This window comes from Pteronotus mesoamericanus, unplaced genomic scaffold, assembly GCF_021234165.1.
Source record: "Pteronotus mesoamericanus isolate MK-2021 breed Mesoamerican mustached bat unplaced genomic scaffold, CSHL_Meso_final contig_221, whole genome shotgun sequence".
Taxonomy (NCBI): domain Eukaryota; kingdom Metazoa; phylum Chordata; class Mammalia; order Chiroptera; family Mormoopidae; genus Pteronotus; species Pteronotus mesoamericanus.
In genome coordinates, this window is record NW_026555092.1 from 15,538,792 (window position 1) to 15,564,752 (window position 25,961).

The window sequence follows — 25,961 nt, forward strand, 5'->3', positions numbered from 1 at the left end:
ATACTATCATTTCTACCACATTGTATTCTTTAGAAGTGCGTTCACCTCACATTCAAGGGGAAAGGAATTAGTCTCCACTCCTATTAGAAGGAGGAGTGGGCATATTTTAAAACGATGGCCACTTTTAAGATTTTTCTCTCTATCTTTAGGGATTTTTTTTTTTCAGTTTTTACTATAATGTGTCTAGGTTTTCCTTTATACTGTTAGGGAATTATGTGAGTTCTTACATCTGTGATCTGGTTGCTTTCATAGGTACTGTAAAATATAAAGCTGTTCTCTCTTCAAATACTATCTCTGCCCCAGCTTCTCTCTTCTTAAACTTATGCTAGATCTTCTCACTGTATCATCTATACCTTTCATCCTGTCTTCTGTATATACCATCCTTTTGTTCCTTAATACTTCACTCTAGATAATGTCTTACCTACTTTCCATTTCATTTAGTTTCTACACAGTTATGTCTAATATGTTATATCATCCACTGAATTCTTAATTTTGTTATGGTAGAATTTCTATTTAGTTCTTTTTTATATCTGCTTTATTATTTTTTATAGTTTCCAGGCACCTGGCAAAACTGAGTTTTATTTTATTTCTTTGAACAAAGAAACTATAAATTGTTTTATAGTTTGCATCTGATAATTCCGAAAGAAATTGTTTTTGCAATTTCTATTTCTGTTGTTTGTGTTTCTGCTGAAAAGCTCACCCAGAAAGTCTAGTTTTCTTGTGTATCTGTTTATCTTTAACTCTGTACTTAACATTTCTCTGAAAATTTATCTGTAGAAACAATTTAAGGTCTGTGATTATAATGCTTTCTTCCAGAGAGGATTTGTATTTGCTTTTGCCTGGGATCTGGTGGCATCAGTCAGAGACCACCTAAAACCAAGACCAAGGCCTGAGACAGACAATTTAACCCCAGCCTGGAAATTCCTCTCAAGCTATTCCATTTCCAATTCATCCTCACCCTAAGGGTGTAGCCCTTGGGGGTCCCAGTTATTGTACAAAAGGTCTTCTATTTCACTCCCTTCCCTCCCTTCTCCCCTCCCTTCCTTCCTTTCTTCTTTGAAGTGCAAAAGGAAGATCATCATTTTTCAGCTAGGTAAATGTCTCAGGGTAAAAGCATCTTCCAGTGTTCCAAGTTGGATTACCTTTCTGGATCCTGGCTTTCTAGCCTTTGGTCTGGTATTCTTTATCTTCCCATCTCTTAGACACCTTGTTACAGAATGAATTGTGTATCCCCAAAATTCATATGTTGAAACCCTAACCCCCAGTATCTCAGAATGTGACTGTATCACATACTTTGGTGATTAAACAATCATTTTAAAGAGATAATTGAGTTAAAATGAGGCATTAGGGTGTGCTCTAAACCAATCCGACTGGTATCCTTATAAGAAATTTGGACAGAGACACACCAGGGCAGGCGAGCACACAGCACAAAGACCCAGGGAGGACACAAGGTGAAGGCAGTTATTTGCAGCCAAGAAGAAAGGTCTCCAGAGAAATCAACTCTGCTGACACCTGGACCTTGGACTTTTGGCCTCCACAACTGTGAGAAAATACATTTCTGTTCTTTAAGCCGCCCAGTTAGTGGAACTGTCTGACAGCCCTAGTAAACTAACACATTTAAAAACATTATAATAGATATATTCCAGACTTTTGCCTTTTATTAGTATTGTTTTCTGAAGTGGGTTGATATAAATATCCTAGCCCACAATTACCAGAGATAGGAGTTCCAGTTATCCTCTGTACCCCACTCTACAGGCCGCTTCCCTTTTCCTAATAGCCCTTATCATCACCTGGGATATTAGCTATTCTTCTATTTATTTACCTATTTAATCTCACCGGAATTAAGATCCAAGAAAGCAGGGACTGCATTTTGATAACTGTTGTATGCTCAGATCCTGTAACAATCAATGCATGTCAAATCTTGGGTACTAAGGAGATAGTTGGTGAATGAATGAATGAATGAATCAATGACAGAGAAGGGGTTTCCCCACCTGGAGAGCTGGCAGTTCATGTGGTCTCTCCCAGCCACTGCCAGGAAATGAGGCAGGTCCTCCTGGGTGCCCGCTGCCCCTGGGTCTGGGCCGTCCCCCGGGGGTCGCGCTCCACATAATCCGGGTTCCGGGTCTTCGCTCGCGCCCCACATCCCTGGAGCCGGCGGGCTCCTGGGCAGACCTCGTGGGCGGAGCCAGCAGCTGGGCGGGCCGAGCCCACCGGAAGGCTCGCAGGCTGCCGGCAGGGGGGCCAGACGCCCGCGTGGGTGGGCCGCACCCTGGGCCCCGCTGGGACCCGCTAGGGCGATCCGTGGTGCGGGCAACTGCGGAGAAGCGTCTTGAGGCAGGGGCGCTAGGAGACGCCGGGTTGCGGCCCAAGAGGCGGCGCTCTGGTTGACCTGGCCTTTGCTGCCGCCGGGGCTTTAAAGCCGCAGCCTGCGAGGTGTATCCTTGTCTAGGTCTGCGGGAAGCTGGTTCAGGGAACCCCGCATCGCGGCTCCCAGAGCCCCGCTTCTCGGTGTACCGCTGCGGCTGCGAAAGGCCACGCTGGAGGGTTAGGGTTCATCAGGAGCGACAGTACCACCCTAGGCCGCCTGTGCTTGAGAATTGCGAGGAGACCCACTTCCAGTCTGGAGGCCGACGTGAACGTTGGGCGTGTTTTGAGCGGGGATGTGGTCTGTCTATAGAAGGCTGGGTAAAAACAAAATCTTTTACCAGTCCTCCACTAAAGAGACATCCTGTGGAGCTGAAAGCCTCAAGAGCCCGCGCTCTCACGCCCCCGTCTCTGGTCCTACCGGCGTCCGCGGCCGATCTGGTGAGTAGGAAGCTTCTTCACTGCCTGTGTCGTCCGTCTTGAAGTCCGAGCGAGGCAGGTCTGGGAGCAGTGAGAAGGGGCTTCTTCCAGATGAATCTTCTCTGTCATTAACCATTTAATAAATTTCTCCACTTTGATAACAAGACATTTACTTTTTATATATTAAGAAGCAGGATATTTCCCACATGCTGCAATCGGTTAGGATGTAGCTCCCTTTCTCTGCATCAGTCCCAGATGAAAACAAGAGATGCCCATAAAACACACACCCTTCCCCACAAACTTCATAAAATTGGGCCAGCCTCCTTTTACGGAGCTGGGACTGATTTGGGGGCCCCCAGATGCACTGGATCTGATTGCCGTGTAGAGACCTACATGCTCAGATGCCATGGGGTCAGATGAGATAGACAATGTATTTGAGGTTTTTTTCCTCCAAAATAGCCTATTACTAACAGTTCTACAGTAGTCTTCATTATACTAGAAGAACTATATTTCCTCCATTCATAGGCATACTGCGCTCCCTCAGTTTTAACATTTTTGAAACCAGGATACATCTTAACAGAGAGGTTAAAATAACTTGCCAGCTGCTAGTCATCCACGTGGATGGTCATGTGTCTGTCACTTGCTTGCCCGTGTGAAAATACAGCTATGTGATTATTCCATCAGTTGAGATACTTGAACTTTAAATTGAGATCTCGTTTTAAAAAAAAAATAACAAAAAAATAATGTTATGGTACAGCATTAAAAGGTTTATATTAATGTTTATTAAAGTTTTATGGTGTATCCTACACCGTCTCAATTAATCAACATTACAATGCTATGAAGTACAATTATTATTCCTATTTTATAGATGAAGAAACTGAAGCTCAGATAGCTGAAGTGCTATAGAGCTTTTAAGCGCAAGGGTCAGGATTCTAACCTAGGCAGTCTGATTTTAAAGCCTGCCCTCTTTCAAATCTGTATCCAGGCAGAAGATGCATGCAGCTTATAGGGAGGGAAGTCAATGCAGGGTCAGTGGACGGCTGAGTATTTTTGGCTGTTTGTGTATGTGTGTATGGAACTGGGAGAGAGAGACACATCCAAGAGCATTGATTGTACTTATTCCCACATTGATGTCAAATCTTTGTTTTTGGATCTTTTGCAGTTTTAAATATATTTTTGCAAGTCCTGGTGTTCTGGCTGTATGAGGGTGCTCTTGGAGCCCTCCTCTCCTGCTTGGTGCTCTGCTAGAAGAAGAGAGAGGCATGCACTCAAACCTGCCCAGCCGGCTGCCTCCCAAGGAGATGGTGCTTAATTTAAGAGAAGAGTCAGTTTTGCAGAGTTGTTAAAGTCACACCAGCCTCGAGGAGCCTCCAGGTTCTGGTGCTGCAGGAACATGCCAAAGTCCTGAGGGCAGGAGACTTATCAGAGGAGGACCACGCAACTGTGAAGCCTCTCAGCAGAAGTTCTGGCAGTTTCCTCGGCAGAGGTGGACAGGCGCAGTCGGGGAGTCATCATCATGCTGCAGCAGCTTTTGATCACTCTGCCCACTGAGGCCAGCACCTGGGTGAAGCTGCACCACCCACAGAGGGCCAAGGAGGGGATGCCCCTGTGGGAGGACGTGACTAAGATTTTTGAAGGAGAAGGTGAGAACAGACCGGTGGAGGTGGGGACGGAAGGAGAAAGAGGAAATCTCATCTGTGTGTGAAAAGATAGGCACACTTCATTGTTCTGGTCTCTTGGAGAGAAAATTGGGGGAAAGCAGGTCTCGGGGGTTCATGCTTGTGGCTTTTGGGAAGTGGATAGCTGTGAGAGTTCTGGAATTCTGGCAGTCTGAACCGTGCTTCTGGACACCTCCTCTCCTGCCTTTTTGCTCCTCCAGAAGAATTTAAAGGCATGCACTCAAACGTACTCAACTGGCTACCTCCCAAGGAGGTGGTACTTAATATTGTGCTCCCCGCACAGGCTCCTTGCTGAGGTGTGCTCCGTGCTGCCCCTACTGCTCCCATCTCCTGTCCTCAGATACTGCGCACAACATAAGACATTTCCCATTCGGGGCTCCTGAGTGTGTAAATGTGATTCATGGACAGCAAAGTCAAAGCCTTTAGGACCAGTGGTTTTCTTTCACAAGTTTTAGTCGTTTTAGCCCCAACCCAGTATCAGTTCTTTCATTTCATCTTCTGCTGAAAGGAAGGAATGCTTTGATTAATCGCCTTTTATCTTAAACTATATGGGTTCAGTGTGAAAATATCCAAGATTACACATTACTTAGTGATCTGGTCCAGATAGTTCGATGGATGGGGGAATTCTTGTGTTTTGTGTGATCTTTTTATTCATACCTTTAACACTTTAGATTCAGCCAATATTTACTGTATTATAGCTGTGTCAGGCAGGACTTTACCAAGCATCTTGAGAGAGAGAAAAATGAATACTGATCTCTAATGCTGATTATTAATTGATAGAGATAGACATACCCAGATCAAAATAATAGAAGGTAACCTAGGAAAATGCTATGGTAAAGTTCTTTGGAAGACAAGAGATAGGAAACACTTTTCCAATTGTACTTACCTGAGAAATTTTCACAAAGCAGGTAGCATTGAATTGGGCCTTGAAAGATGCCTAAGTTTTTTATAGAAGGTTCAGAGAATGAAGACTATTGTAGTCTGAGGTCAATGTTTGTGTCCAACAGAAAAGGAATGGATAGTGATTAGAGGAAACCAGAGCTGGACATACATGCTTCAGGTAGACTGTAGAGTGTCTTGAAGTCCATGGGAAGTGGCTGGACATTTTTTCTTGTTGGAAATCTTTGAACAAAGGAGAGGCTTGGTAGACCTGTGCATTTGGACCAACATTGACCATTGGGAAATACTAATGTCCAAAACAGAGCACTGCAGGTTTTCCTCATGCAGAAGGCTCCAGTCTGTGCTTGAGTCATTCTAAATGCCTCTCTTTGTGACTGTATTGAGAGAGGAGCCATGTTCAGCAGGTCTGCAGGCAGCTTTTCAATTTGGGGGTTTGGGGAGATGCAAACCTCATGGCTCTTTTCCTTTCCCAGCTCTGCTACCTCAGGGTGCTGATGAGACCCAGGGAGAAGGTTTAAAGGATGAAGGGACCTCTGGGGCTCGAACAGCAGAATCCCAGGTGGGTTTGAGTTTCCTCTCATTTTTTTGGCATGCTTATTGGTTTTTAAAGCTATAACTTGCCCCCCCCCCCTTTTTTTTTGAAGTAGGATGTTGTTGAGGCTAAGAAATACAACCTAGGGAGCTCAGAGCACATTGCTGTTGTGCAGAAAATGGAGCCACAGTGGTAGCAATTTACCTGCTCACAATATAAATTATACCTTCCTCAGTGTAACTCTTGTTTCTAATCAATATCTAGATCTAACATTGTGCTAATTTCTGTAAAGAAAGCAAAATGAATGATATAATTCTAGTCTCTAAAAACCAACAGATACCACTTGGGATCTAAGATAAGCCTTTTTTTTTTTCTTTTTTTGAGTATTTCATACTAAAAACAAACTTTGTAAATGAGAATAAAGTTCTGACATTCTTAGTGATGTACACATATCACTTGTGAACTTCATGAGGTGATGCTTAGAGTATTGGGAGCAGAGGTCAAACTGCAGCCAAAAAAGTGAGAAGAGAAGACATGCTCAGGCCACACAGTGCACAAGTTAGCCTGGGCAGATATAGCAGGGTGCCAGAAAAGGGTGTCCTCACCGCCTGGCGAAAGGATAGGTGACACAGAAGGAAAATTGTTGAATAAAAGGCAAAGGAGACAATTAAAGAGGAAATGTTATTTGAGAATGGCGGAGTTTTAAGTAAAATAACTTGGGTTCTGAAATTAGGTGGTACAGGATTTGAATTTATCTCTTGAATTTACTTGGTGATCTGTCACAATATTTTTTTGCTTTTTATAATCCAAGTTTCCTCAGCTAGTTGAGATACTAATACTTCCCAAGGTTGAAATGCAGTCCAGAGTTACTTATAGAAATACGGAAGAAGTAGTAATCTAATTATTTAAAGGGTTATCTCTGCACTCCACCTTTCTAGAATTCCTCACTTCTTTACATTTATCAAAAACTGATGGGATTCTTAGTCCTGGGAGAAGATTACATTTTTTTAAAATATAGGATAAAATACTTGTGAAAGTGCACAGTTCTATTTTGAAGTACGTGTACACCATCTAATCAAATCAAGATAGAGAGCATTTCCACTGTCTCAGAAAGTTTCCTCATGCCTCCCGTCAAACTCTGCTTTGCCCCTAGTAGAGAGTACATGGGATCTCCATTTATATCTTATAACTGCATGTGAATCTATCTCAAAACAGATTTTCATGTAAAATTCTCTCAAAATAATTTAATTTTAAAAAGGATGTATATTCTGTAATGTTCTATAAATAAATGTCAGTTAGGTTAAGTTGGTTAATAGTTCAAAGCTATATCCTTGATGAATTTTTGTCTAATTGTGTCAGTTACTGAGAGAAGAATGTCAAAAATCTCTAATTGTTTGACTTTGTCTATATCTACCTTTAGTTCTGTTAATTCTGCTTTATTTTGAATTGTGTTATCAGATGCATAAACATGAGATTGTTGTCTTCTTGATGAACTGACCCTTATCAGTATGAAATGTCTCTTTATGCCTAGTAATATTCCTTTTCCTGAAGTCCACTTTGTCTGATTTAATATTGCTCCTCAATTTTCTTTTAGTTATTGTTTGCATGGTATAACCTTTCCCATTTTTTTACTTTTCACCTATCTTTGTCTTTATATTTAAAGTTTGACCTCCTTAAATATAGCTGAGTCTTACGTGGTTAGTCCATTTACAGTTAACATGATTATTGATGTGGTGGGATTTGGGTATATATTCTTGTTCTTTGTTTGCTGTTTGTCCCATCTATTCTTTGTTCCTCTTCTCCTGCCTTCTTTTGGGTTGAATAGATTTTTCGTATTCCATTTTATGTCCCTAATGACTTTTAAGCTATACTTCTTTTCTTGTTTTTAGTGGTTGCTCTAGTCATTACAATGTACACTTTTTACATAGCACAGTTGCTTTGAATTAATATTAGTTTCACATATAATATGAAAGTCTTATATTTCCACTTACTCTTTTCCACTCTTTGTGTATTGTCATAATACTTTTCATTTTATATGTTATAAATCCCACAATACATTGTTCTTATTTCTGCTTTTAACAGTAAATTGTGTCATAAAAAAATTAAGGAAAAAAAAGAAAATGAGTCATTCATATGTGCCCACATATTTACCAATTCTGGGACTCTTAAGTCCTTCAGTTCTGAGTTTCTCTCTGACATCATTTCTCTTCACCCTAAAGAATGTTGTTTAGCGTATCTTGTAGTATGGGTGTCTGGATGACAAATTCTCAGATAGCTTTTTTGTTGATCTAAAAATGTCTTTATATCCTCTTTCTATATGAGGATCTTTTGCTGGATACAGAATTCTAGATTGACTGTTCTTTCTTTTAAGCATGTTATAGATGTTCCATGATCTTTTACCTTGTATTGTTTAGGGTGAGAAGTTAGCTGTTATTCTTATTGTTTGCATATATGTGGTATGTCTTTTCCCTCCCTCCCTCCCTCCCTTCCTTCCTTCCTTCCTTCCATGTTTTTTGGCCACTTTTATGATCTTCCCTTTTAAGTTTGCTCTTCAGCACTTTTACTATGAAGTGCATAGGCATGGCTTTCTTTGAATTTGTTCTTTTTGGGGCTTGCTGAGCTTCTTGGATCTGTGGGTTAATTTAGGAATATTTTAGCCTTTATTTCTTCAAATATCATTTTTGCCCATTCTCTTATCTCCTTCTAAGATTCTTATTACATATATTTTAAACCACTGGATACTATCCAGATATTTTTCTCTTGGTGCTTCAGTTTTAATAACAGCTACCTACCTGTTTTAAGTTTCACTAATCTGGTCTTTATCAGGGTCCAGTGTGCTATTAAGTCCATCTAGTGGATTTTTCAGATACTATATTTTTCAGGTGTAGTAATTTTCATTTAGTTCTTTTTTTAGCATTTCTATTTCTCCCCTCAGTTACCACCAAGTTTTCACCTCTTCTATATTTTATTGTAAATTCTTTAACATATTTTAATAATTGCATTAGTTTTCTTTGCTCATTTCAATGACTTGGTCAACTATGGGCATGCTTCTAATGATTATCTTCATAATTATAGGTCAGATTGCACTCTTTATTTACATGTCTAACAATTTTTATTGTAGGTTAGATTATTGGGTATAAGAGAACAGTGGAAGATTAAATAGGTATACAAGGTCTGTCCAGAAAGTATCCATCCATCTACTATGCAAAAGAGACATTTATTGAAGAAGATACAAGATACAAGAAACATTGTACATAGGACAATAATGCCTCAGTCCCCTTCAAAGTAGGCACCTTGGGAACTGCAGACAGTTTTCCAAACGGCTATCAGTTGCCCTGTTTTATTTTCCTGAATCACACTCACAGTCTGAAATTTCTTCCTTTTCAATGGTGATTTTAGTTTTGGGGAAAGTCAGAAGTCACAGGGTGTCAAATCTGGGTTGTAGGGGGGCTGAGTCACCTGGATGATTTGATGTTTGGCCAAAAAACTCTGTGTAAGACGTGATGCATGAGTGGGCATGTTGTCATGATCAAGCTGCCAATCACCAGTTGCCCATAGCTGTTGCCTTCTGAATCATCCGAATAGTTTCCACAGAAGAATGTTCAAGCTTAATGCAAAATTTGATGCAGATTTGTTGCTCTGCTTGCTCCGTCATTTTGAATGCAATGACCACACAGTACACATGCTCACACAACAGCATGTACTGCCCCCACTGACTAGTACAGTGAAGTAGTCATTGTTCATGCATGCACATTCCAGTCCACTCTCCTTGGCTGCCAGGCTATATCAATTTCACACAAACTGTTCTCCTTATATTAATAATGGCTGGAGTTTTTCCAGACACACCTTGTGCATTATAGTTTGTTTCATTCTGTTTATTTTCAAGAGACTCTAGGCCCTCCCCTTTAGTGGTTAAGGTGGGGTACTGATTATTCATATTCCTCCTAGAGCTGCGGCTAAGCTCTGGCTGAGACACAGCACTGACTGAGTTCACTTGTTAATCCAGCTGCCAGTGCCGCATGACACTATTGTGGACGGGCTGATCTTTTTTTTAATCTCCTCAGTGTTTGAGCCAGGAAGGGGTTAGACTACAGTTCCAGAGAGTTTTATTCATCTTTGCATTTAACTCCAGCAGGGCCTCAGAATTTAAGCTCAGCAGGACTGCATTTCCTTTGTGACAATACTAAAAGCTTCTATTCTCTCTTCCTGTGCTCCCTGGGCCTCATCTTCTTCCACTGTCCTCTTCACTAACATGCCTCCAGTGATGCTGTTCACTCTCCTGCTCCTCACAAAAGCAAATGACAGTCTCACCTTAGTTCCTTTGTGCTTGCCTAGAATACCCTTCCCTTAGATTTCCACAAAACTGAATTCACTGAATTCACATCTCTGGTCTTTTAGAGAGGCCTTCCCCACCAGCCTACATATAAGATCATCCGTACCCTCACTGTGACTCTCCCTAGTCCCCCTATCCTGCTTAATTTCTTCGAAGGCACATATGACCATCTACCCTTCTATGTATTTAATTATTTATGGTAATTTCCAGAGACTCTCCAAACAGATCCAGAGTTGGCTCCCAGTAAAACTAGTTTAGAATTGTTCAGAATTTAGAATACACTCGGAACTCCATGGGCCTTAGTGGAGGTGGTTTGTGGCTAAAAAGCAATGTGTTTGACATTCTAGGAACAATTGACCTTCAAGGACATATCTGTGAACTTCACCCAGGAGGAGTGGAGGCAGCTGACCCCTGCTCACCGGAACCTGTACCGGGAGGTGATGCTGGAGAACTATGGGAACCTGGTCTCCGTGGGTGAGGATGGGCTAAACCCTTATCCAGAAACCCACCCATTGCGGAAGAGTCATTATTTCTAAATTATTAAATGTCATGGATTCCCTGGATTTTGGCCTTGGGTTTTGTATTAGAGATGTCTTCTTTCTCTGAGTATCAAGCTAGGGCATATCTGAGTCTCCTTCCTTTACTTTGTAGAGCTAAAACACAAAGACATGCTGTGGTGCTTCTTTCTATTTTCAGAGGTCCCAGGACTGGAAATAAATGTTGGGGATAGTTCTTAAACCTCAACATAAACATTCATACTCTTTTTTTACTTCATAAGCAGGATATGAACTTTCCAAACCTAGGGTGATTTCCAAGTTGGAAGAAGGAGAAGAGCCATGGATAACAGAGAAAGAAGGCCCAGGACATTGCAGTTCAGGTGAGCCCAGAATCTTCTTAGGCTGAGGCCCCTGGACGGGGCACACACTAAACCCAATTTCACCCCTCTCTCTGCCTCTCCTTTCCTTTACTTGACCTTGCAAACGTCACTCTGGAAGGGAGAGAAGGCTTGTCCTCATTAAGATTAAACTTGATTTTCCCTCTTTCTTCAGTATTCTGAAGTCAGCCAATTGAAAGTTCCTTTCTCTGTTCAGTCAAATGTACATGGTCTCTCCTCACAAAAACCAGATCTCTGTTGAGGATTTGCATGCTACGAATGTTTAGTTTTCTCTTTCATGCTGTTTCCACTTTCACCATCTTTTATTTTTTTTAAAAAATTTTTTTAATTTATTGATTTTAGACAGAAGAAGGAGGGGTGGGGAGAGAAAAAAACATTGATTTGTTATTCCATTTATTTATGCATTCATTGGTTGATTCTCGTATGTGCCCTGACCAGGGATCGAACCCGCAGTCTTGGTGTATCAGGATGACACTCTAACCAACTAAGCTACCTGGCCAGGGCCACCTTTCATTTTATAATCCCAGCTTTGATCCTCACTCTTTTTAACTCACATATCTTAATTTTTTGTAACAACTACATTACGAAACTTTTGTAAGAGAAATTAACACAGGATCCATTCTCAAATTCAGTGGTCTTCCAACAATTTCCTTTAACTTTTTCACATTATGAAATATTTTTGATGTTCAAAAAGGCATAGAGAGCATTATAGCAAGTTTCTATGTGGCTTCCATCTCAATTGAGAACTAAAACAGAGTTGAAGCCTTGTTTCCCTTCCCTCCTACCTTATGAAGTAACCAAGCCTTCTGAGTTTAAATATTAATATTCTCATATGTGTCTTCATGCTTTTCCTACATGTATATATCCCTACACATATAGCATTGTTTTGCATGTTCTTATTCTTTCACTTACTTTTCTCATTCAACACTTTATAATTATCCATGTTTATTCATTTCCATTGAATTAATAAATCACAATTTATCCATTTTCCTGTTGATAGACTTTATACTGTTTCTAAATTTGGGAGGTAAAGATGCTACAGTAAATCTTCATGTATATATACTCTTGTGTATATATCCAAGTGTTTCTCGGAGATGTTTGGAAGAAGCAAAATTGTTGGGTCATGGAGTATATGCTTCTTCCTTTTGCTAGGTGTGACCCAATTGCTCTCGGTTGCACCCATTTGTATCACATCAGCAGTTTTTAAGAGTTTCCAGAACTCTGCATCTTTGCTAACATTTTGGCATTGACAACTTTCACATTTTTGTAAATTCAGAGGGTGAATATAATATCTTATTTCTTTCATTTTCCTGATTACTACTGAGAGGGAACATTTTTCATGTTTATTGACCATCCGGGATTCCTCTTCTGTTAATTACTTATATATATCCTTTCCCAATTGTTCTGTTATTGTTTTTCTTTTTTAATTGATTTATAGAAAAGATACATATTATCCTGCATTTTTTTAAAATTTTGCTTTTCATATCTAAGTTCAATTCACTTGGAATTTATTTTATATATAGTGTTAACTGTGTATCTAGTTTAATATTTTCCATATGGATAATCAGTCTAAGAATCATTTACAGTTTGTTATAGTTATTAATAGTTATTTATTAGTAGTTAATGGCACTGTATCACCTGTCAAGTTCATAATGCTTGGGCCTGTTTCTGGGCTCTCCAGGCTGTCTTAATTACTGTATTTCACAGTGAAACTTTATATCTGGTAGAGGTAGATCACCCACATTGTTCTTTAAAATTTTCCTGTCTTTTCTTAGCCCCATGCTTTTCCATATGAATTATATAATGAGTGCATACAATAGGTATAGATACATAAAATGCATCAAAATTATATAATGTGCATCACACACACTGACAAATACTCTGATTAGTATTTTTATTGGAACAGAATTGAAATTCTAGGTCAATTTGGGGGGATTAATATTATGATATTGAGTCCTACCACTTAGGAACATGGTGTATTGCTTTGTTTATTAATATTTCCTTTTTTTCATTTTTTCTTAGATTTTAGTTTTTATCTATCATTTTAATTTATTGGAATGACACTCGTTCACAAAACCATACTTTCAACCTAATTCAACCTAATTTTTTTTTAATGAAGTTTTAGGATTTTCCCCATAAAGGTCTTGTGCATATTCTATCTCTTTTGTCAGATTCATCTTGAAGACCCTATATTTTGTTGCTATTGTAGATGGTATATTTTTAAAAATTATGTTCTCTGAGAGAGAAGCATCAATTGGTTGCCTCCTGCACACACCTGCAACCAAGGTATGTGCCCTGACTAGGAATCAAACCTGCAGACTAGTGTATGGTATGATGCTCCAACCAACTGAGTCAGCCAGCCAGGGCTGTTTACTGTCTCTTTAATTTCCCATTACCTCTCCAGGATGCATAACTATATTTACATTTAATTAAAATCTCATGTACTTCATATGTGTTGTCTAAATCTCTATTCCATATACACTACAGTAATTGAGTTTCTAAAGCACAAAGAATATGAGTTATTTGTTTTTTTTCCATTTCTTTCAGACTTGAGTAAAGCAGAAACCAATATGTCAACTGCAAAGAATGATATTTTACAGGAACAGTTATATCAAGGCATCATGATGGAAAGGTTCATGAGGGATGATGTCATTGATTCCACATTGAGAAAAGTCTCCAGATATAATGATGAGTTAGAAAGGCATCAGGACACCCATGGAAGAAATGTAAGACAAGCCATCTTGACCCATAAGAAGAGAGGCCAAGAAACTAACAAATTTGGGGAAAATATTGTGAGTTCAAATGTTATTATAGAACAGAGGTACCATAAATATGACACACTTAGAAAGAGGAACAAATACAAATTAGATCTGATTAATCATCCGAGTTATATAAGAACAAAAACCTATGAGTGTAACATATGTGAAAAAATCTTCAAACAACCCATTCATCTTACTGAACACATGAGAATTCATACTGGGGAGAAACCTTTCCGATGTAAGGAGTGTGGTAGGGCCTTTAGTCAAAGCGCATCTCTTAATACCCACCAGAGAATCCATACTGGTGAGAAACCCTTTGAATGTGAAGAATGTGGCAAAGCTTTCAGACATCGCTCCTCTCTTAATCAGCATCACAGAACTCACACTGGGGAGAAACCCTATGTATGTGATAAATGTCAGAAAGCTTTCAGCCAGAACATTAGCTTGATCCAACATTTGAGAACTCATTCTGGAGAGAAACCCTTTACATGCAATGAATGCGGGAAAACCTTTCGACAAATTCGACACCTTAGTGAACATGTAAGAATTCATACTGGGGAGAAGCCCTATGCGTGCACTGCATGTTGTAAAACCTTTAGTCATAGAGCATATCTAACACATCACCAGAGGATCCATACTGGGGAGAGACCTTACAAATGTAAAGAATGTGGGAAAGCCTTTAGGCAGAGGATCCACCTTAGCAATCATAAAACTGTTCATACAGGAGTGAAAGCATATGAGTGCAACCGCTGTGGAAAAGCCTATAGGCATGACTCATCCTTTAAGAAACATCAGAGACATCACACTGGAGAAAAACCTTATGAATGTAATGAATGTGGAAAAGCCTTCAGCTATAATTCATCACTTACTCGGCACCATGAAATACACAGGAGGAATAACTTCAGAAATAATGTGTAAAAACAGATTATCCAACATGAGAACAAAAGCCAAGTCTAAATCAGTGATTCTGTGCTTTTAAATAGAGCTCTAAATTTGAGTTATCGATACAATGATACCAACTTCTAATTTTGCCAATTGTATAAACACTACATTGATAACTGTTATCTACTGTCACCTCTATACAAAGTACTTAATCAAGAATAAAGGATGGTTCTTCCAATTCAGCAATCTGGAAAATTCACACATTATTTTTCTGATTTCATGGTGAATTAATAAATAATTCTTCATGGGCATTCACTGATTTACAGGTAAGCTTTTAGGAACTACTGTTTAAAATGTAACCACCCCCCATGTTTTAAATTAATTTATTTTTAATGGGGAAAACTTGCACATGGCACAAAGTTCAAAAGGCACAGACAGTTCTATAAGTGAGAAGTATCCTTCCTTCATTCCCACCATCAAATTCTACCTAAAGGCAACAATTTTTTATAACTAAAAATTTTTTTGTGTACCCTTTCAGAGAATTTTCTATTTATATCCTAGAGAATACAAATATACAGTTTTTCTTTTTAAGCATAAATGGCAACCTCCTATACAAGTGCATTTGCACATTACTTTTATTACTTAACCATATACCATGGAGGTCATTCCATATTAGTAGATAAATTGCCTACTTATTCTTTTTACAGCTGCATAATATTCCCTGTTCTATATGTACATTTTTTTAGCTAGTCCACTATGGATGGGCTTTTGGATTCCCAATATTTCGTTTATATAATATTGCAATGAATAGGCTTACAAATTTTCATTTCTCACACATGCAAGTATATATGTAAGATACATTCCTAAAACAGGAATTTCTGTGCTAGATGGTGTATGTGTTTGTATAATGGATATTGCCAAGTTGATCTTCATAGTTGTTGGACCAATTTATTTTCCACCAGCAAGATATAAAACTTCATATCTGGTGCTAAAGCATCTCTTAGACCAACGTATATATCGGCCATCAAAGAAGTATCAGCTTGTCTCAGTAACAGCCTAGAAATACCAGCTGAGCTGCATCCCCAGAAAAATCAGCACTTACCATCCCTGGAGCCAGAGAGGAATCTGCACTTTATCTAATAGCAGCCAAGCCCATCAAAGTTTTAGCTGGAGAAAGAAAGGACATTTTTCCATCAACTGCTCTAGTCCCTGGGGGAGAGAAAAGAAACAGGACACAACTTTCTAATTAATAAACAATGTATGAGAGCATTAATTAGTTACCACTGTTCATTATGTTGTGAAAACTGAGCAAGGTCAAGACTGCAGTGATTTTGTATGTGTTTATTTTTTAATCTGGTAAAACTTTATTAAAGTTTTTATGACATTCCACTTACTTTTCTCCTTCCTATGTAGGCTCTGACTGAACTAAATATACAGGGGTGGGCAAAAATAGGTTTACAGTTATGAATACTTGGAACAGTTTATTCTTGTATTATTTATTTGAGTTAAAACTATAAACCTACTTTTGCCCATGCCTGTATAAGTTGGAACCCTTTAGGTTGCAAATAACAGAAATTGACTGGGGATATTTAAGTCTCAAAGGGGTGTTATTAGGTACTGAGCTAGCTCATGTAATCCAGGGGATGCAATACATCCTAACAGTGGAGTGGGACCAGGACCTTTCAGTTCACAGAAAGACACCCTGAGCAGAACGATTGAGCTATACCAGTCAGGGCTATATTCTTTTTCATACTAAGTCTTCAAAATACAGTATGTACTTAAAGTTACAGCATGCCTCATTTTGGACTAGCCACATTTCAAGGGCTTAAGAGCCCATGTAGCTAGTGGCTATTGTGCTGCACAGTGAAACTCTAGAGAGAACTCATATATAGATAAACACTCTTGTTATAAAGATAAACACTTATATGGTAGACTGTAATCAGTGTGGTGTTAGAGGTACAAATTCTGTATCTGAAAGAGTAAGGAAGGAAAGATTGAAAAAGGAGAAAACAGACCATTTTCATTTAATAGTACCTCCTTTGTGCCCTGGCTGGTGTGGCTCAGTGGACTGAGTGACAGCCTGCAAACCAAAGAGTCACTGGTTTGATTACAGGCCAGGGCACATGCCTGGGTTGCAGGCCACATCCCCAGTTGTGGGTGTGTGAGAGGCAACTGATCCATGTTTCTCTTCCTCTTCTTCTTCCTCCCTTCCCCTCTCTAAAAAAATTAAAATAAAATCTTCAACCAACCAACCAACCAGTATTTCCTTTCTTACAGATATCTCTGGGGATGGAAACAATCAGTGAATTTGCCTTAGATGATCAGACTTTTTAGGATAGCCTTTTGAGGAAGGGGTTCTTTTCTTTCTCCCCCCCCCCCAATTTGAGTCCTATTTGAGAATGGAAGTTTTGGGGAACATTGTTCTGCTGTCTTGGATATTTCTTTTCCTCACAGATTTCATGATTGCTTCTGAATCTCTTCTGCTTCACTCTACCCAGCAGCATTTCCCCTCAACTCCCAACTCCATTTAAAGATACGTCAATGTGTGAAAGGGTTGAGAAGGGGCTTTCCTGGCACTGGGAGTTACATCCTGGTGAAGAAAGGTTATACTAGGGAGGAGGCTGAAACCTCCAGCCTCAGCCCAGCAATGCCTACTCATATTTCACTTGATTAGAAGGTTTTCCTTAACTCCCACATTTCCAAGAACAAGGACAGTTTCCTTTACAACCACAAAATATCACACCTGGGATATTTATAATGGATGCTATTATATAATACATGATTCACATTTAAATTTTCCCACCTGACCCAAAATTTCTTTTGTAGTTTTTAAAAACATTTTTGCATTTTTATTTAAGAATTGTTTTTCTATTCTTAAGTCCAAAAGGTATTTTCTACTATTATCTTCTAAAAACTTCATAGTTTAGTGTAAAGGAAGTCAGAAATGCAACATACCTCCATCAGTACAGGCATCTGGGAAAGGCTGGACTCTGATTAACCTTGTGTAACTTAACTCTGTAGCCTCAGACTCGGCTGACTACCCAGAAAGCCGGAATACCGCCCAAAGATAAACGACAGGAAAGAACATAATGAATGTATAGAGTGTGGATAACTGCTTGATGTTAACTGTTAACTTAGAAATGCATCGTTCTTTCTGGTGGTCTAGGTGACTACCCACCATATGGTTTTACTATTAACCTCCTATAAAAGAAGAGACCCTGTCCGGGGAGGGAGTGAATTTTTTCCCAGCGGGGCTACCACTGGGAGCAAGCAGGTGCTTTGCCAGTGTATGTTTCTCCTGTTAAAGCTCTTACGAGTTTGAATCAGAATCTACCCTGAATTTAGACTTTGGGGCTTTCCCTAATATTTAGCATTTCACATTTAGGTCTTTAATCTTTCTGGAATTGATTTTCGTGATGAAGTCAGTCTCATTTTGTATACATTTAATAAGGATACCCTATTGTCACAGAACCATCATTGAAAAGGCCATCTCTTCTCCGTTATGTAATTCCACCTTTGTCATAAATCAAGTTTCCAAATATGTGATAAAACAGTGAAGAAAATGATTGTCATAAAAGTCAGGCTTGTGACTTCCTCAGGAAGGAGGCATGGGAGTGTACTTAGGAAGGGCCTGAAACTTTATTTTTGTTTTAATGATATAACGTCTGCTCAATAATTATTTACACTTACCTCAATTTTATTACTCAAAATATAATTGAATTTCCCAATTAAAAAACTTAATTAAAAAGTAAATAGAAAAGAGAAATACATTGATGAGACAAGTGCCAGCATGAAAAGTGAGTTCGTGGTTGTCCTCTCCGCTGGGAATGCTGGTACGAGGTGCAGAGGGGGATACAGCATCCAGCGTGGCAAAGCGAAAACGCAACACTTAGCTATGCTCCGGAGAAAGGGACGTGCTCACACCTTTCTCGGACGCTGGCATAACAGTAGCCAGGAAACCTCGCCAGAGCAGGGGCTTCAACGTCCAGTGACAGCACAGTTCCATTCCCAGTTAAACCACATGCACAGCCAGCGGCGCGCATACCACACCCGCCCAGAGCCGAAGACCCTGCACTAAGAAGCCCTTCCGCACGGCAACTGGAGGGACTGCTGTAGCCTCGCGAGGACTAGGAGGCGCCGCCGAGGCCTCTGGGAGGGGGCGGTCCTTGGGCGGCCGCTGAGCGTCCTGGGCGTGGTCTCCTGGCAGCTTTGTGCGAAGCCGTGATGGAAAGGGCTGCTGCGTTACCTGTTGTTGCTGGTCGCAAGTAGAGTCCGGTAGCAGTTCCGAGGCCGCGGAGGATCCGGCTGGAGTCCAGGGTTCGCAGGAGTATCCGAGGTTAGGGGAAGGCTGGCGAATAGTGGTGGCGGACTGAGGGGCTGCGTTTTGGAGCTTAGGGATGTGTTTCCGCTTTCGCCGCGTCCTCCACCTTCCTCTCCGGGTGGCAACGGCTCCTGTAGAGCGGCTTGCCTCATCTGCCCGCGCAGGCCAGGGTCCTTGGGCTCTGGACCTTGCACCCTTCCGGACGCCAACGACCCCTTTCTGCCATTCCCGACTCCTCCAGGACATTGCAGGAAGCGCTCAGTAAGCTGTAGAGCATGAAGAGAAAGGAAAAAAAAACCCAACAAAATTGTTCAACCAAAAGAAAAAAAAGCACATGAAAGAAGGAAATATAACAATATGTCAACAGTTGCTTATCTAGATGGTGTGCATATGGGCATTTATTGTTCTGTTCTTTCTGTTACTCTGTATGTGTGAAACTTTTCATAGTAAATTTTTTTTTAAATACCTATCCTTCGGTAGAATATGAGATATTGCATATGAAACCCTTGTTTCAGTGTCTAGCACACAATACCTTCACAATAAATATCACTATTATTTATATGCAGGGACATTTAACTAATGCTTATTGACATATTTTCTGTCACAAGCTAATGTCTTGTGGAGGGAGAAAATAAAACGTTAGGAGAATGATTTATAAAGTCAGGAAGGGTAGCCCTGACAGGTATGTCTCAGTTGGTTGGGCGTCATCCTGCAAAATGAAAGGTTGCCAGTTTGATTCCCGGTCAAGGCACATGCCTGGGTTGAGGGTTTGTCCCTGGTCGGGGTTCAGAGAGAGGAAACCGATTGGTATGTCTTTCTCACATTGGTGTTTCTCTCTCTCTCTTTTTCCGTCCCTTCCTCTCTCTCTAGAAATGAATAAAATATTTTAAGATGAATAAATAAAGTCAGTAAGGTTAAAGTAAAACCCACCAAGAGCTTTTTTTCCTTGCCATTTCCTTAACATATCTCAGGTATAAAAAGCAGTTGATTTCCACATCTGTGTGACCATCCTCTCTCATTACTTCATGCTATTATTTTATGTATGAGTAGATCTGTTTGTATCTATAGTTACTCTTTAAATTTTGTTCCTGCAAACTACATTTAAGAACAGTCATTGTAGAGCTGTTTTTTCCCTCAAGAAACAATTTGCAATTGAGATTTATTTTCATAGTCAAGGACTTTGTATCAAAGGAATTTTGGAAGTGATCCATGGTAAACTGTCAGACATTGTTCCAACATTTACAAAGATCTGTGTTCACTTCAAATAATGAATAATGTCCCAAGTCAGTAGAATTTTGAAGCAGAAAAAGAAAAACTCAAATCTTTTAAAAGAAGAAATTGAGGACAAGAAAGGTAATTTGCTTAATTACACATAATATGCTAGTGCTAGATTCAGGAATAAAACTATTTTGCACTTAAAAAACTTCTAAGTTTTCATATGTGGACAGCAGAAGGAGCCCTATTATTGTAAATTGTACCAGTACTGAAACTCTTTAGCGTTACCGGTTGGTTGTAAACAAATAGGCTTCTTTAAGGACTGTAAATAGTCATAATTCTTTTTTACCTGACTGGAATTGGAAAGTTTTTTTTTGAGAAATTTTTTATTTGAATAATACATTTCTTTAACATGGTGTGCAGGGCCTGGCCCAGTCCAGAGCTGTGCCATGGCAGAGACTGGGGAAGAGAAGACGGTGTCCACAGAAGCCTCGGGATTCTCAGACATGAGTGACTCAGAGTTTCTGGATCTGGAAGATACCCAGGAGTTGAGCGCTTCACCTTGCAAGCCTAGCCCTTCCTCTGAACTCCCTGGGAAGGATGGCAAGGTCACAAGCTTACCAAAGTGGAAAAGAGGACTGGATGTCTCATCACCTATGGAGCGATTCCACCTTAAATATTTGTATGTGACTGACTTGTCTACTCAGCACTGGTGTGAACAGCAAATGGTATATGGGAAGGAGCTTCCTGGTTCCTTGGCACCTGAGGAGGCAGCCGTTTTGGACACTGGTGCCAGCATCCATCTAGCTAGAGAACTGGAAGTTCATGATCTTGTGACTATCCCCATCACCAGTAAAGAAGATACTTGGGCAGTTAAATTTCTGAATATGTTATCGATGATTACTACCTTACAGTCAGGAGGGCACGTAAGAGAGTTTCCAGTGTTCGGAGAAGTGGAGGGCGTGCTTCTTGTTGGAGTGATTGATGAGCTGCACTACACAGCCAAGGGGGAACTAGAGCTGGTTGAACTCAAGACACGCAGAAGCCCTGTGCTCCCTCTGGACGCTCAGAGAAAAAAAGACCATTTTCAGGTCAGCCTATACAAATATATCTTTGATGCCATGGTACAAGGGAAAGTGACTGCTGCTAGCCTAATTCACCACACAAAATTGCATCCAGAAAAGCCACTGGGACCTTCAGTGCTGAAGCATGCCCAGCAGGGAGGCTTCTCTGTGACATCCTTGGGTGACCTCATGGAGCTGGTCTTCTTGTCTCTAACATTGTCTGACCTTCCAGCCATTGATATCCTGAAGATTGAGTATGTCCATCAAGGGACTGCTACTTTGCTGGGTTCAGAGATTGTGTCCTTTGAGGAGAAGAAGCTGAGAAACAAAGTGCGGCACTACATGGCCTACTGGGTGGGCCACAGAGAGCCTCAAGGGGTTGATGTGGAGGAGGCTTGGAAGTGCCGGACATGCAGCTATGCAGATATCTGTGAGTGGAGGAAGGGCATCAGGGTGCACCGCTCCATGCTATGGCCCCACACCAAGAAAAATGAGTAGAAGGTATGCTTTAAGAAACTTAGATCCTTCCTGCCCCTGATGTACTCAACGGGGTAAAAGGAGACCAGTCTCTGAGCTGGGCTTTCCGGGAGAGTGTTCTTATTTTGGTTCTTTTCATATTTTCTCAACCTCTAACCACTCAAATCTAGGTCCAACACTCAGGTAAGTGGGAGCGATCTGGGATTATACTGTTCTTGGAGCTTCTCTGTAGATTGCCAAGAAGACAGATGCTCATTGTGGCTGGAGCAAAGCAATCATTGCTTTCCAAAGAAGACTCTAGTTTCTGCTAAGTCTCTTCCCTATTTTTTCTCAATCATGGCTTTCTACATTTTATATAATAAAATAAAATGAAACACTCTCCAGATTGGGTAACTTGATTCCCCCCCCCCCCCCCGTAATCTCAGTCCTTTAAAGGTGACCACTATAAATGGTTGTGTGCATGCTATTCTAAGCCTTTAAGTACATATGTAAACATATTTCTGATGCTGAATTAGTGGAATTTTAAATAATCCTAGTAAATGTGCTCAAAGAAAAAAGGGAAAATGAAGCAGGACAAGAAATCATAAAATGAAAATGTTAGATATGAAAAATATAATACATGAAGTATCATTTACACTGTGCAATCCCGTATTAACACTCCTAGGTATAGGCTAAGAGAAACTCTTAGAACAAGAATAGACATTGTAGCACTTTTGCAATAGTGAAACCGAAACCTAGAAACTACCCAGGTGCCCATCATCAGAAGAGTGGATGATGTGGTACAGCAGCCAAAACAAATGAGCTACAATGACATGCAACATTGTAGATGAATCTTAGCAGCATGATATTATGTGAAAAAGTAAGTCCCAAGAGGATATATATGATATATACCCTTTTTATAAAGTGCAAAACAAAAAAACATTAGAGAAAGATGTAAAGATAGTGGAGAGGAATTTCAGTGTATTTTAGAAGGCAGTAGAGTCCTTAGCTGTAAACATCACCACAGAGGCTAGAGAAAAGAATGATGGCATCACCTGGAAGGTGAAGGCTTATTTATGGAGACATTACTAGAGAATTGGCAGAAGCAGATGTGGGGGAGGAGTTAGCAGGGGTGGAGTTACTATGTTAACTGGACTGCCAAGAGCCAGCAGAACATGGTGAATATTGTTGCTGTAACTCCTGTGTAATCACAGTGTAACTACTGTGATTCACGAACTGGTAAAGCCTTGGACATTTATAGGAGATATGATAGGTTAACTCTGGAGGCCTTCTGAGCTACACATATTCTTATGGACAATGGAAATCTTGTGATAATTCTTCCAATTGACTGAGTGTTACATGCTTGGCATTGCGCTAAGCCCTTTTTATGGTTAAATCTACATATTCATTATCTCTGGTGAGGGAACTGAGGCTTAGAAGCCTTGTTAAACTTTCCTAAGATTCCATGGTTTGACAATAATAGACTATAGCCTAGATATGTCTGATTGCAGTGTTTATGCTTTTAACCATTGTGCTGTAAATTTTCTTTGCTGTCGTTAAGCTTCATGCACTGTATGTTATTCTAGGCCTCAGGAAGTTTGAAATCAAATTGGCGGAATAGTAAACTGGACCTTCTGGAATAAACAGTACTAGGCTAATAGTCTTCAAGAGAAGAACTTGCTCAGGGCTCTGTAGCATCTTTTTTACACTAGAAAGTTTAAGAAGAGGGAAAGGAGAAAATCGATTGGTTTCAGACTGTGACCATGACAGAATTCAGCAATTCTGTAAATCAGTAATTCCCTGAGCTCTCAAGTCCTTACTTTAACATCTGGTTATCACTTAATGGTTTCTCACAAAATAGTTGAGGCATCTACAGTTTGGATCACTGATGATGTTTTCTACAAATACTTCCCTGATTTTCAGTCTTCACATGTCTAGTTATTTCATCCTTATGAATTCTTCCTAAAGTGTCTGAACCCTAAATTATGGACCTCTTGGATGTTTGTTCAGTGAGTGGGTAAATGAAAAGAGACATCACAAGAAAGCTACATCTTGATTTTTAAAAATGTGCTTCCTGGTCCAGAGAATGGGTTGAGTACCTTAATTAGGATTGGGTTGAACTGTTCATAATAAAAATTGCCAGAACAATAGTGGTTAAACAAAATAGAAAATTCATGCCCTAACTGGTGTGGCTCAGTGGATTGAGTGCTGGCCTATGAACCAAAGGGTCACAGGTTCAATTCCTAACCTAGGGCACATGCCTGGGTTGCGGGCCAGGTCCCCCAGCAGGGGGTGTGCGAGAAGCAACCACACACATTGATGTTTCTGTCTCTCATTCTCCCTCCCCCTTTCTAAAAAATAAATAAAATCATTTTTTAAAAAAGGACAAAATAGAAGTTCATTTCTCTCTTTAGAAAAAGATAATTTAGCTCTGATGTGGCACCCCATGGTCTGAGGAACCCAGGTTCCTTCTCTCGTTTCTCTACCATCAACAGGTATCCTTGTACTTCATAGTCCAAAATGGATGCCCAAGCTCCAGTCACCCATTACACACTTGGCATAGAGCTGAACTAGGAAAAGGGCATGATTTTAAGGACACTTCATAAATTTGCATCACTGCTTTCACATCCATCCCATTGGCCCAAACTTCGTCACGTGGTTATAGGTAGCTGCACGGGAAGTGGGCATATTTTTTTTTCTAGGAAAGCATATACCCAGACAAAAACTGGAAGTTCTATGAACTATAAACAAAGGGAGAATGGATATTGAGTGACACTTGTAATCTCTGCCCATTGAGATTTTCAGGAGCAGGGCTGGCAATTTTTGCCTAACTAAGGACCCTAAACCCTTGGGGAAAAGAGGAAGAGATGAGCATGATTAGCCCTTAATTGGTCCCCACAATCCCATCATGGCACCAAAATGTGTTAGAATATTTCTAGGTTAAGGCTCATAATTTTAAAAATCTGGTATCATGTGCTAAATGGAATCTGGACAAGTCTTTCCCTGGCTTCATATTCTGGGGCAAAAGCATCAGGTTGAAAGGGTCGAATTTGATACAAACCCATTGGAGGCCTGCAGGAGGCAGATCCTCAAGGCCATGATGTTCTCAGAGGCTTACCTAATGATTCTGGGTGTCCTGTGGCACAAAGAAGAGAGCAGATTTGAGAGGACCCAGCCAAGAGATTCAGTTCTGGCCCTTATGCTTTATATCGTCTAGCAGAGAATACAGACAAACAGGCAAAGAGAGCTATGTGACAAGAGCTAGTATAGGGTGGTACGAGATAGTACGGATTCACAAAAGAAAGTCTACACTGGACTGGTGAGGTCAGGAGAGTTTTCTGGCAGACTACTGAGACTTGACAGAGTGAATTAGCTGGGTTGAGAGAGTGAGCAATTGTTTTTTCAAGCCAAGAATGGTATGTGTGACAGCCTGGCAGATCTAGAACACAGTGGCTTCAAGGACCAAAGAAGCTTGTTGAATTTAGTTAATAGTATGAAGGGAAGTGGGAAGAGATGAAGCCAGAGAGGTAAGGACCTTAAAAACCTTGTTTAAAATTTGGGGATGACAGTGGATGGATTCTTGCCTCTTTGTCCCTAATTTCTCTCTCTCTCATTCAATTTTCAATATTTAAAAACTTTATTTTAGTAAAATACATAACAATATTTTAACCATTGTAAGTGTACAATTCAGTGGTAAGCACCTTCACATTGTTGCTTTATTAACTGGTGTATTTATTGAACTAAGAAGTGCTTGTTGGGATGGGCGGGGGGGAGGAATGAAGAGTTTGGTTCGGACATGTGAAGTGGGAGGTGACTTTTAGATACCTGAGGGGGAGATGGAAGGTCGGCATAAGGCATTGGGGTCTGAAGGTCAGGGAAGAAGTGAGGGCTGAAGATAAAGATTTGTCAGTCACTGTCAAAGCCATGGGACCAGATGCAGTCATTTCATAGAAAACTACAAAAAAAAAGAAAAGGCCTAAGGGCAAATCTTGAATATTCCAACATTTGGATGTGGAACACAGGAAGGGCATTCAGTAAAAGAAGTAGAGAAATAGTATTAGTGAGGTGGGAGGAACTAGTTTTTGTGATATGTTCCAGAAACCTCACAAAGACTTTATTTCAATTTTGTTGAATGCTCTGG

General features: G+C 40.2%; 2 protein-coding genes across 5 annotated transcripts; both read left to right on the forward strand.

Annotated features, from left to right (window-relative positions):
• Positions 1–2,234: 2,234 nt before the first annotated feature.
• ZFP69 (ZFP69 zinc finger protein) lies at positions 2,235–15,335 on the forward strand. 4 transcript variants are annotated; one of them, XM_054572045.1, is made up of 6 exons: positions 2,235–2,805; positions 3,947–4,427; positions 5,837–5,922; positions 10,576–10,702; positions 11,007–11,105; positions 13,671–15,335. In XM_054572045.1, the coding sequence occupies exons 2-6, from the start codon at positions 4,301–4,303 to the stop codon at positions 14,798–14,800; spliced, it is 1,569 nt and encodes a 522-aa protein (XP_054428020.1). In that variant the 5' UTR covers positions 2,235–2,805; positions 3,947–4,300; the 3' UTR covers positions 14,801–15,335. The 4 variants fall into 4 exon arrangements, with proteins under 4 accessions (XP_054428020.1, XP_054428021.1, XP_054428023.1 ...); XM_054572046.1 differs by having other exon boundaries at positions 11,010–11,105; XM_054572048.1 differs by having other exon boundaries at positions 10,576–10,665; positions 11,010–11,105; positions 13,671–13,701.
• Positions 15,336–20,658: 5,323 nt separating this feature from the next.
• EXO5 (exonuclease 5) lies at positions 20,659–22,211 on the forward strand. The gene has a single exon (XM_054571582.1). It carries the CDS (start codon positions 20,750–20,752, stop codon positions 21,860–21,862), a length of 1,113 nt encoding a protein of 370 aa, XP_054427557.1. The 5' UTR covers positions 20,659–20,749; the 3' UTR covers positions 21,863–22,211.
• The last annotated feature ends 3,750 nt before the right edge of the window (positions 22,212–25,961 follow it).